Source organism: Podarcis erhardii, assembly GCF_964252035.2.
Source record: "Podarcis erhardii genome assembly, chromosome: 14".
NCBI lineage: Eukaryota > Metazoa > Chordata > Lepidosauria > Squamata > Lacertidae > Podarcis > Podarcis erhardii.
This window is the reverse complement of record NC_138503.1, coordinates 937,431-950,301: the sequence shown is the minus strand read 5'-3', so window position 1 is coordinate 950,301 and position 12,871 is coordinate 937,431. Positions and strand designations below refer to the sequence as shown.

Genomic DNA, 12,871 nt, shown 5'->3' with positions numbered 1-12,871 from the left:
GGGCACGTGGAGGTGCGGAGGGGGGCAGAGATGAGCCAGCACAACCAGAAATGGTGCTCCTCGATTGCTTCCCTGCCTTACTTCAGGAGGTTGCGGGTCTGGAGAAGGGCTTTGGGCAAACATCTCCATGCAAGCAGGAGGAAATGATTGGACAAAGAGGAACACAAAAAAGGGAGGTGTGAGGAAGTCAAGAAAGAAAGCTATGTAAACATGAACTTAAAAATTGGAGTTTTTATTCTTAATTTTCTTTCTTTCTTTTGATTCATGTCTGTGATTGTTTTTGCTGTTTTGTATTTTTCTGATGTTTTTTCCTTTTTTCTTTCTGTTAAAATAAATAAATATTTTTTTAAAAAAGAGAAAAAAGAAAAAGAAAAAAAAATGTATGCAGAAGGTCCCAGGCTCATCCCCCTGCATCTCCATGGAAGGCAGAGACCGTCCATGCCTGAAGCCCTGGAGAGCTTCTGCCAGTCCATGTAAACAGTAGTTAAGCTCAATGGAGCAATAGCTTGATTCTGTGTGTGGCACCTTCCAATCATTATATTTAAACCATCCCTCTATTTAGAACCACAAGAACCAGGATCTTGATTTATTTTTATGGCAGGAGTCAAAGTTCCCAACGCAGAGGAGGATCCCAGGTTCAGGCCCCTGCCAACTGCAGGTCCAGGGGGGACAACGGCTCCCACTGGAAACCTTGGAGAGTTGCTGTTGGTCATTGTAAGCCAGGAGGGGGAACCTTCGTTGATCTCCATAACAGTTGCTGGAACCTTCAGGAGGGGAGGGTGGTCTTGTGCTTGAATCCTGCTTGCAGGTTTCCCACTGAATGCTGGACCAGAAGGGCCATTGACCTGATCCAGCAGGCGCTTTTATATCCATCTCCTCTGACCTTGACTACGCTGTCTGGGGCTGATGTGGAAGGATGTCCAGCAACATCTGGGAGGGCCATAGGTTCCCTATCCCTGGTTCACATTGACTAACAGGTGGAGCAGAGGTCTGATTTAGTAAATTATTATTACATTCATACAGCACCTTTATCTTCCAAGGATCTCAAGGTGGTGTACATAGTTCCCCTCCTTCCCATTTCATCCTCACAACAACCCAGTGAGAAGGTTAGGCTTCTAGCCTAAGGTCACCCAGTGAGCTCCATGGCTGAGTGGGGATTTCCCTCCCAGGTCCTTGTCCAACACTCTAGCCATTATGCCACATAGTTTCTCACGTCCATCCATATTCCTGGGTTCTAAGGCATATAGGATTGTAAAGCTAAACACTTGAATTGTGGTTGGAAACGGAAGTGTTTAATTCATTTTTTAGGAAGGTGGAGGGGGAAATCACAGGTACTGAGACCTGGGATTCCATGCCGAGTTATTGATTTCACTTCACAGGCTGGTAAGATGTGGAGGCAACTGGGAAACCCTCTGTGCTGTCAAGAGACAGACGTATTTCATCTTTTGCCATTGCTATTTCACTGCCCCCGACTTGTAGTCATGGGCCAAAGAACTCGGTGGGTGTTTTGGTTTCAGTAATTATGACTGTGATGTAGAGAAAAAAAGGGGCTGCCTCTTTCCTTGCAACAAAGGCAGCAACTAAATATTGGACAAATATAACAATCCTTAATGGAGTTCAGTCAAAGGTGCTGCCAAAGACAGGTAGGTCACAGGATTTGCACGAAGCAGAAGAGTGAGTCATTTTATTGCCAACAAAATGCCTGCAATTTTGAGCTGAGCTTTAACCACCCAATTACCTTGATTTCTTTCTTTTTCTTAAAAGAAAGAAAATATAATCAAGTAAAGAATAGGAGAAACCAGAATCAATGGTTTCCACTCTTTCCACTCCAGGTGGAGGCCAACACAGCAGCAAAGGTGGTGTCTAGTAGGTCTCAATAAATGAGATAAATTGCTTATGTTTAAAGGGCTTTTTGTTGTGATGCGACGGGTGGGGTGAAATGCCAGTTTGTGAAGGACTTAAAGAAAAGAAACTGGACTGATACTAGCTACTGCCAAGTAACTCTTGCATGAGAGGAATTTATCTGTTATAAATTTTGGAAAGTTGTTTCTGTATTTGCTATGCATTTGGACTCCTCTTAGCTTTTGTAACCCAATTTTACCTGCTCCCAAGGAGCAGGTTTTTGTATTTTGCTTGGGTACAATTGGATGCCATTTTTAATCAATATGGCAGACTGAACTTTCCAAAAGCACGGATTTCAAAAGTGCAATGATTTTGTTTGGCTTCTTAGAAAGCCCAAGCACTGCTGGCAGAGCATTTCCTTTGCATGTAACAGGTTCCAGGTTCAGTCTCCAGCAACCGCAGAAAGGGCTGGGAGAGATCCCTTCGGACATCCTAGAGAACTTCTGCAATGGTTTGACTCCTATAAACAGCTTCCCACTTTCCCATCTTCTGTGAGCTGCTTGGAGCACAGTGGGTTTGTAGGAAATGAGGTATGTAAATGATCTGACTGCTTCTTGGCCTTTCAGCTAGGATCATGCAAAAACATTATCTATGCTAATTCATCGGTTCTTACCAGATCCAATACAAATCCAATACAGCCTGGATTTGAGGACTATATATTAACTGGATTTTTGGAACTCGGAGATGGAATAGGGGCTTCCTCCATCTGCTCCACGCATCAATCCAGTACAGTAGTACCTTGGGTTAAGAACTTAATTCGTTCTGGAGATCCGTTCTTAACCTGAAACTGTTCTCAACCTGAAGCATCACTTTAGCTAATGTGGCCTCCCGCTGCCGCTGCACCGCCGGAGCACGATTTCTGTTCTCATCCTGAAGCAAAGTTCTTAACCCGAGGTACTATTTCTGGGTTACTGGAGTCTGTAACCTGAAGCGTCTGTAACCTGAAGTGTCTGTAACCCGAGGTACCACTGTATTGCAGTACACCTCCAAGAATGGCTCACCAAAAATAAACAAATCAACTATTTTTGAGAGATGTTCAGTGCAAAACTGAAATTGGGAAAGAAACCACAACAGTTTAAGCTGGTACCAGAAACTGACCCACACCAGGAATCTCCCAGTCATTCACATGCTTTAACTGAGGGCCAAGTAATGTTTTTCCAGCTTGAGGAGCACACACTCTCATCAGTTTTTGGAAAGCTGTATGCCAGGCTGGGTGGGGCCAGAGGCAGTGGCGTAGCGTGGGTTGTCAGCACCCGGGGCAAGGCACGTAATTTGCGCCCCCTAACCCTGGATTTGCGCCCCCTAACCCTAACCCTAACCCCCAGATGTTGCGCCCGGTGCGGCCGGCACCCCCTGCACTCCCCACGCTACGCCACTGGCCAGAGGCAAAGGGGGTGGAGCAAACAGATGCAACTCGGAACTTCCTGTGGGAGCCAGGCCAAAGCACTAGAGGCGTCTCCAACTCTCCGCACCCTGCTTCATACAGGAAAGCAGGAAGCATTATCACAGCTCAAGGGCCTGTTCCTGTCAGGCAAAACCAGCGCCGGAAGTATGAGAATGGAGGGGGCCTGGGGAAGAATCCTAACAGGCAGGCTGACTGGCCCCTGGGGCTTGACTTTCATCACCTCTGCTTTAAACCAATGCAACAAATGAGACGGCAGTGAAGGTGTGGGTTGTAGGTATATTTATTTGCAAATACAAGAGAGAGAGAGAGAGAGGGAGAGAAAGAAATCGCCATACAATAGCAAATAGGAACATTTACAATTATCTCCAATTCAGACTTGATCAAGTTAATGTTAAATACAAAACTGAGAAAGAGAGGGAGAGAAAGAAAGAAAAAGGGATTGTAAAAAATAAAAAATATGCGCATTCAAAAGAGCTTATTCCAGTATAAAGTTACTGAGGGCAGCTCAGATGCCACCCTCCTCCTCTCTAAGCAGAAATTGGGGTGGAGGGTGGCTGTCAGCCTGCTTTAAGAAAACAGGAGCTCCCAGTCTTGTCTCTGGCAGGCTGCACAAGGAGAAAGAACTGGATGTAGAGAACAAGAATTGCCCCACTTAAATAAAACTGGCTTTCAAGGTTTTGTCGGAGAGGAGGGGCTGTGGAAGAGAACAGATCTGAGGCCCGATATCAAGTCTCCTTCCTCTACCTCCCTTCTCCCAGATGTTTGGGGGTTAAGCCCCATTTATTTGGCCACTCACATCCACACTGTCCCCTGCTGAGTCCTTCATACCAACAACTGCCTAGCATTCCTGGCTAGCAGCAAAACTGCAAGTGGGTTCCACATGCCCCGCCCCACATCGCAGGAAAAGAGACCCACAGATCTGCACCCCAGCTAATAATCTTTTCTGCAGGCTTAAGATACAATCACAGGCAAGAAAGGTGAAGGCAGGGGAGAAGAATCCCACTGGGATGTGGCACGGAGGATCCTTGCAGGTTAAGGGTGCATCCTGCTGTGGCAACATCACATGGACACACACACACCAGGCACTGCGGCATTTGTGTGATACGACATCACAACTTGAACGCAACCTGTACGCCTCTGCACAACAGGTGTGCCCTTGCAAGTGTGTGTATGTTGAAGCTACATCAGTGGGTGAACTGGGATGGCACAGTGGGCAAGACCAACCTTGGGCAGGCTGGGCAGACAAGAACCATTAAAATAATTCATAACACTGACGCTGCCACTCAATACAAAAGGTCCCTGTAAGATATTAGGACTCTGCATCGTATTTATGCAAAGAGAATACTGGCTACATCTTTGAACGAGGAGTGTATATTAAGTACATACAGACAAGGAAACACCTAGATTCAGTGGTGGGCAAGACGGAAATCTTCTTCTATCCTGGCCTTGGATATAACTGGAAAGGGTCCCCTTCTGCATCAGAACCAGGAAAGCAGCACCCCCTCTGTTTCCAGAAGGTGGAGGACACTGACATGGCAAGGAGTTCCATCTTCTCCCTGTTTGCCTCCAGTGGCAAGTCAGGGCCGGAAGTTTGGTTTGTTCTTTTTTTAATAAGGCACAGTTCAATCAAGGGTGCTAGTCTTGGAGAATGCAAGCCTTCATAGCCCATGGCTACTAGTTGCGACTTGAGCTAGCCAGCTAGTCAAACAGAAAGTTTCTGATAACCTCAGCAGCAGAAAAATTGGCTCAAATCAGTGTTCTGGGCAAAGTTGCATCTGAAGATGCTGACGAATCTGGTTTGGTCAAGAGGGAGGAAGGGAGGAAACAGGGTTTGGCCTGGTCCCTGCTGCTCTGTGGCCACTGGGCCAGGATTCCTATTAGCTCTTCTCCTTCCCTGCCCAGGTGTAGGAGGAAGGGAGCAGGTTCTCTCTCTGCGCATGCTCAATGATGGCCAAGTAGCAGAAGTAGTACTGCTCGGGGGTCTGGATGCTGAAAGCTCGCTGCGTCCTCATCCGCACCACTGTCTGCTGCACATTCAGTGTGCCCACGTCCTGCAGTTGAGACAGGCAGATGTCCAGAGCACAGAAGGTACCTGGGGGAAGAAGATCACCGTAAGCCATACCCAAGCCAGGACCCCTTGGACACTCCACATCCACCTTCCCCCACATCCTGGGGCCCTTGAGGTGTTGTTGGACTCCAGCTTCCCCCAGCCTCAGTCAGCATGGACCAAGAGTCAGGGAGGGTGGTCCTGCAACACATAATGGCCTTGCTCTGCATCCACAGCTGGTGGCTCTGAATACCAGTTGCTGGAAACTGCAGGAGGAGAAAGGGCTCCTTTGCTTGGGTCCTGCTTGCCAGTTTCCCTCGGGCATCTCATTACAGTCGACCAGGTATATGAAGACAAGCAGCAAAGTCAGTCCTCAGGGAATGTGCAGGCCACCTTGGAACGGACAGCTCACGGAAGAACCCTGACCAAACCTAAGAGGAGGCGTGTAGTGGTGATAGGGGATTCCCTACTGAGGGGAACAGAAGCAGTGATCTGTGGGCCTGACAAGATGTCTCGGGAAGTGTGCTGTCTCCCCGGGGCTAAGATCCAAGATGTAACTGAACGACTGCAAGGAATCATAGAACCCACTGACAAATACCCCTTCCTCTTGGTTCATGTGGGAACCAATGACACTGCAAGCAATAGCCTCCAGAAGATCAAAAGAGACTATGAGGCTCTGGGCAGGAAACTGAAGCAATTAAATGCACAAATTGTCATCTCATCTGTCCTCCCAGTTGAACGACTTGGCCCAGGGAGAGAGGGAAAAATAGTGGAAGTGAACAGCTGGCTTCGCAAATGGTGTAAACAGGAACGGTTTGGATTCTTAGATCATGGACTGCAGTTTCTTGAAGATGGACTTCTGGCAAGCGATGGGCTGCACCTCACAACGGTTGGGAGGAATGTTTTTGCCAAAAATCTCAGAAACCTCATCAGGAGGGCTTTAAACTGACTAATGTGGGGGAGGGAGACAGTGCTCCTGAAGGTAGGAGTCTATCAATTGATGAAGATGATCATCCAAATGTCATAGACCAAATGGAGCAAACAGCACGCAGACCTAGTGGAGGGAGGAAAAAATCCTTAAATAAGAGACATGGGGGAATGATTAATGGACTTCAATGTCTGTACACTAATGCGCAAAGCATGGGAAATAAACAAGATGAGCTTGAGCTCTTGGTACAGCAAACTAAATATGACATAATAGGCATCACTGAAACCTGGTGGGATAAGTCCCACGACTGGAATGTAATAATGGAGGGATACAATCTATTTCAGAGAAACAGACCAGACAAGAAAGGAGGAGGAGTGGCGTTATATGTCAGGGATGTGTATACCTGTGAAGAGATCCAAGATTTAGAACCTCAAAGCCAAAGTGAGAGCATTTGGATCAAAATTAAGGGAGAGAAGAATAACAGTGACCTCATTGTGGGAGTTTACTATAGATCCCCAAGCCAAACGGAGGACATAGATGATGCCTTCCTGGAACAGATGGCCAAGCATGCAAAAGGAAGGGAGATAGTAGTAATGGGGGACTTCAATTACCCGGATATTTGCTGGATGTCAAACTCAGCCAAGAGCATAAGGTCAAACAGATTCCTCACTGGCCTTGCAGACAACTTCGTTGTCCAGAAAGTGGGAGAAGCAACAAGAGGAACAGCCATTTTAGATCTGGTCCTAACCAATGTGGATGACCTGGTTGGTGGGGTAGAAGTGGAAGGATCATTAGGCGCGAGTGATCATGCTCTTCTGAAGTTTACTATACAGCGGAAAGGAGCAGCCAAGCATACTAGGACTCAATTTCTTGACTTTAAGAAAGCCGACTTCATAAAACTTAGGGAAGTGCTGGGTGAGATCCCATGGACAGTAATACTAAAAGGAAAGGGAGTTCATGATGGCTGGGAGTTTGTTAAGAGGGAGATAGTAAAAGCACAACTTCAGGCAATACCAATGAGATGGAAACATGGAAGGTGCCTAAAGAAGCCAGGGTGGCTATCTAAAGAACTTTTAACTGAGTTAAGATTCAAAAAGGATGTGTACAAAAAATGGAAAAGGGGGGAAACCACCAAAGAGGAATTCAAACAAATAGCCAGCACGTGTAGACACAAAGTCAGAAAAGCTAAAGCACAGAATGAACTCAGGCTTGCTAGAGAGGTTAAAAGCAACAAAAAAGGCTTTTATGGGTATGTTCGTAGCAAAAGGAAGAACAAAGAAACAGTGGGGTCACTCAGAGGAGAAGATGGTGAAATGCAAACAGGGGACACAGAAAGGGCTGAACTCCTCAATGCCTTCTTTGCCTCAGTCTTCTCCGATAAAGAAAACAATGCCCGACCTGAAGAATTTGGAGCAAATGATTCAGCAGAGGAAACACAGCCCAGAATAACTAAGGAGATAGTACAAGAATACTTGGCTAGTTTAGATGTATTCAAGTCTCCAGGGCCAGATGAACTGCATCCAAGAGTATTAAAAGAACTGGCAGATGTGATCTCAGAACCACTGGCAGTCATCTTTGAGAATTCCTGGAGAACAGGCGAAGTCCCGGCAGACTGGAGGAGGGCAAATGTTGTCCCTATTTTCAAGAAGGGGAAAAGAGAGGACCCAAATAATTACCGCCCAGTCAGTCTGACATCAATACCAGGGAAGATTCTGGAGCAGATCATTAAGCCAACAGTCTGTGAGCACCTAGAAAGGAATACTGTGATCACCAATAGTCAGCATGGATTTCTGAAAAGTAAGTCATGTCAGACTAACCTGATCTCGTTTTTTGACAGAATTACAAGCCTGGTAGATGAAGGGAACGCAGTGGATGTAGCCTACCTTGATTTCAGCAAGGCATTTGACAAGGTGCCCCATGATATTCTTGTAAAGAAGCTGGTAAAATGTGGACTTGGCTATGCTACCACTCAGTGGATTTGTAACTGGCTGACTGACCGAACCCAAAGGGTGCTCATCAATGGTTCCTCTTCATCCTGGAGAAGAGTGACTAGTGGGGTGCCACAGGGTTCTGTCTTGGGCCCGGTCTTATTCAACATCTTTATCAACGACTTGGATGATGGACTCAAGGGCATCCTGATCAAATTTGCAGATGACACCAAACTGGGAGGGGTGGCTAACACCCCAGAGGACAGGATCACACTTCAAAACGACCTTGACAGATTAGAGAACTTGACAGATTAGAAAACAAACAAGATGAATTTTATCAGGGAGAAATGTAAAGTATTGCACTTGGGTAAAAAAAATGAGAGGCACAAATACAAGATGGGTGACACCTGGCTTGAGAGCAGTACATGTGAAAAGGATCTAGGAGTCTTGGTTGACCACAAACTTGACATGAGCCAACAGTGTGATGCGGCAGCTAAAAAAGCCAATGCAATTCTGGGCTGCATCAATAGGAGTATAGCATCTAGATCAAGGGAAGTAATAGTGCCACTGTATTCTGCTCTGGTCAGACCTCACCTGGAGTACTGTGTCCAGTTCTGGGCACCACAGTTCAAGAAGGACACTGACAAACTGGAACGTGTCCAGAGGAGGGCAACCAAAATGGTCAAAGGCCTGGAAACGATGCCTTATGAGGAATGGCTAAGGGAGCTGGGCATGTTTAGCCTGGAGAAGAGGAGGTTAAGGGGTGATATGATAGCCATGTTCAAATACATAAATGGATGTCACATAGAGGAGGGAGAAAGGTTGTTTTCTGCTGCTCCAGAGAAGCGGACACGGAGCAATGGCTCCAAACTACAAGAAAGAAGATTCCACCTAAACATTAGGAAGAACTTCCTGACAGTAAGAGCTGTTCGACAGTGCTGCCAAGGAGTGTGGTGGAGTCTCCTTCTTTGGAGGTCTTTAAGCAGAGGCTTGACAACCATATGTCAGGAGTGCTCTAATGGTGTTTCCTGCTTGGCAGGGGGTTGGACTCGATGGCCCTTGTGGTCTCTTCCAACTCTATGATTCTATGATCTGGTTGGCCACTGTGAGACCAGGATGCTGGACTGGACGGGCCAGTAGCCAGGGACCACATCCAGCAAGCTCTTCTTTTTATGTTCTTAACACCGGGAGGGCCACAGGTTCCCCACGTTTTGGTTCCCCACCCATGTTCTTCAAACCCTATGACTGATTCCAGCCAAATGTTCATTCATTCATTGTGGGTTTTATCCAATGAAGTGCTAATTTAAAGTAACAAAGGTATACTTGTTTTGCACCAGCAGAACACTGTGATGCAAGAGAAAGATCAAGCAGTTTGCTGCCACGTTTGCCCTGCAACAGAAGGAACAGTCTACTGTCCAATGAGCTTCTGCGAATGCAGCTGCTGAACTGGATTCCTCCACTGCGCTAAACTGAAACTCGCCCATCCACTAGTGCAAGAGCCCTTGCACTCATGGACAGAAAACTCTGGATATAGTCCACTGTCCTGAAAAGTATCACACATATACACAAATAGGAATAAGGAAGCCCTGGCTGCCTCACAAATTTCTTTTTGTCTGATTATTATTATTATTATTATTATTATTATTATTATTATTATTATTATTTATTGAATTTCTATACCCAGAGGTCTCAGGGCGGTTCACATCTTTTTTAGGTGGGAATTTCCAGAGGGGCTTTCTTTCAAATTTGAAGGAAGACAGCAGAAGATAAAGACTCTTGAGGAGGACAGATTTATGCAAAAGCACTTGGTGGAACTTGGATTACAAACCTCACAGCCGCTGGGAGCAGAGGCAGCATCCACATAAGTAGACAATATGGCATTGAGAATCTATTCATGGAACGTAAATGGCTTGAACTTACCCCAAAAAAGGGAGAAAAATTACCATATTTTGGAAAAACAAAATTTGGATATAATTTGCTTACAGGAAACCCATATTACAAGACTACATAGAAAAACTCTAATAAATAAAAGATTGGGCCAAGAATTTATTTCTTCTGACAAAGTTAACAAAAGAGGAGTGGTTTTCTACATTAAGGAAAAATGGAATCCAAAATTTGCTTTTAAAGATGAGGAAGGAAGACACATAGCAGTTGAAATTACAGCACAAGGTGAGAAATATTTGTTATTAGGAATCTATGCACCCAGTGATGGCAAAGTGGAATTTTTTAAGAACTTGGAAACAAGTCTGTTGGAATACATAGATTATAAAATTATATTGATGGGGGACTTGAATGGAGTTGCATCTACTTTGATGGATAGAACTCAGAGATCAAAGGCTACGAATTCTGGCAGACTACCTAGGACTTTTTTTGACCTAACTGAAAAAATTGATTTGTCAGATATATGGAGAATAAAATCCAATGGAAAGAGACTTTACTTTTTTCTCAGATGCAAACCAAGTATTTTTGAGAATGGACTATTTATGGATATCCAGAGACTTGGCTCCTAAAGTAATAAAAACAGAAATTTGCCCTAAAACTTGCTCGGATCATAATGCAGTTTTTATGGATTTGAAAATGTTTGTTCAGGGTTCCTTCAGATGGCGAATGAATGATGATTTGTTGAGAAGTACATCAATTGTTAATAAGGCCAAAAACCCCTAAAGGATTATTTTGAGCTTAGTATGAATCAAGGAATGGAAACAAGGGTTATTTGAGGGGCCAGCAAAGCTGTAATGAAAGGGTTTCTGATACAACAAAACTCAATTGGGGGGCCACTAGGGGGCGCATCAGAAGATGGCTGACAATAACATCTCTCCAACCCACACGAGGTAATTTGGAGGCTGTGATGGGAGTAAATAGCCTCCCTCCCCCTCCCCCAGGATTGTGGGGTGGGACTGCCCTTGCCTGCTGTGCCCTATACCACCCCCAAATTTGTGGGGATGGGGGCACTGGCACAATGCCCTCCTGTGGGATTTCGGCACTCCTGGACGCCGTCTCTGATCCGCGCCACTAGCTGCAAGAACTTCAAAAGAAGTTTGGATGAACAAACTTCAAAACAATTTGGATGAAGCGAATGCACATATTTCAAGGAAGAAGGGGGAGTAAAGACTGCTAACAGAAGAGATCTCTGATAAAACAAGAAGAGTCGAAGGAGCAAGTATAAATCACGAGAAGATACGCCAAGACTCGGTATGGCAAAGGGACTGATGGGGGAGGGGGAAAAAACCTTTCTTTCTTTCTTATATGTGATTAAACAAGAACTCCCCCTCAAGTCAGAAATGTCATTTTAAGGACTTAAGCTGTGGATTTAAGGCTGTGTGGAGATAAACTTTCGAACCAAAGCATGTTTTGAGAAGAGCGTGGAATGTATAAGGGCTTTGGAATGACGCAGTTAAAAGTGCTGTCGCCATATTGGGAAGTTCTGTCGGAGGACTTAAGTCTGAGAGGAGAAATAGAGCTGTTTTTATATTGTGGGTGAAACTCCTCAGTGGGACTTAAGAACGACAGTTCTGTAATTAATGATGGAAAGAGCGCTGTTATCTATGAAGGCGATGATATATGGAAACCATCTCGATTTGAGGATTGGAAGAATGGAAAAATTCACACAGGATTATTATTGGTGTTTATCGGCTTAAGGAGACTATCAGAAGAGATCATAAAGAAAAAAGAGGCAATATATGAACAAGAGGTGATGTGGAAACAGCAAGATAAGGCTGGATAGAATTATGAACTTTGTTTGGACTGATTTGGACATTAACGCAGTAGCAAGAAGATGATCAGAATCCCCCTTCGGATCTTGAAATATGGGTCCCCTCAACAAAATTTAAAATTCGGCTTTGTAATTCGGAATTTATGTGATGTGATGTGATGTGATGTGATGTGATGTGATGTGATGTGATGTGATGTGATGTGATGTGATGGGCCGGTTAATAAAAATTATTTTTTTTAAAAAAAACCTCAATTAGGAAAAAGTCACAGAATGAGAGAAAAGATAAAATTATGGAACAACTAAAAGACAAAGAGAAGAAGCTTAGAGGAAACCCAAAGAATTTGCAGATCCAAAAAGAAATTAAAGCTTTACAGGTTCAATATTCACAGTAAATCAAGAAACTGAATGGAAGATAAGGATGAGACAAAGAAATTTTGAATCTGCAAATAAATGTGGGAAATTATTAGCCTGGCAATTAAAGAAGAGACAAAAGCAAAGTACTATTACAAACATTGTAACAGAAGGAAAATCTATAGAGAACCCTGCAGACATTAGAAAATGCTTTTATAAATATTATAAACAACTGTATAAAAAGGATAAAGAGGAGGACTTCTGGAGGCGGCGCCACCGACAATGGCGGATTCCCTCTAACTTAGAGGGAGAAAGCCCCGCAGAAATCGGGTCCTACCACTGCAGCGAAGCGGGGACCCTTACGAAAACCGCAGGCGGGTGAAGCCTGTGACCGTGGGACTCGGCGGGCACCTTTTGCGCCCCCCCCAATCAGCAAAGGAACCCTGTAAAGGGCTCCGGAGCGAGACGGGGTGCTGTGAGTCAATCGCTACTTCTGCGGAGCAAAGCTGCACAGCTGATGTCAGAGAGCGCTGTCCTCTTTCCTGGGACAATTCGGCTTTTAAACAACCCGTGAGTAGGACATCTGAAAAGATCGGGA

At 45.0% G+C, this 12,871-nt stretch overlaps 1 protein-coding gene and 1 long non-coding RNA gene across 3 annotated transcripts in view; one reads left to right on the top strand and one right to left on the bottom strand.

The window, feature by feature from the left end:
- The first annotated feature begins 2,040 nt into the window (after positions 1-2,040).
- LOC309329020 lies at positions 2,041-3,625 on the top strand. The gene is made up of 2 exons (XR_014151023.1): positions 2,041-3,127; positions 3,288-3,625. It is a non-coding gene; the product is annotated as an uncharacterized lncRNA (long non-coding RNA).
- Positions 3,572-12,871, bottom strand: part of PTPN9 (protein tyrosine phosphatase non-receptor type 9) — an 87,118-nt gene continuing 77,818 nt past the window's right edge. For both annotated transcript variants that reach the window (XM_081838987.1, XM_081838988.1), the window contains exon 13: positions 3,572-5,399. In XM_081838987.1, coding sequence (XP_081695113.1) covers positions 5,185-5,399 — 215 coding nt within the window. In that variant the 3' untranslated portion in view covers positions 3,572-5,184. The remainder of the gene's footprint in view (positions 5,400-12,871) is intronic.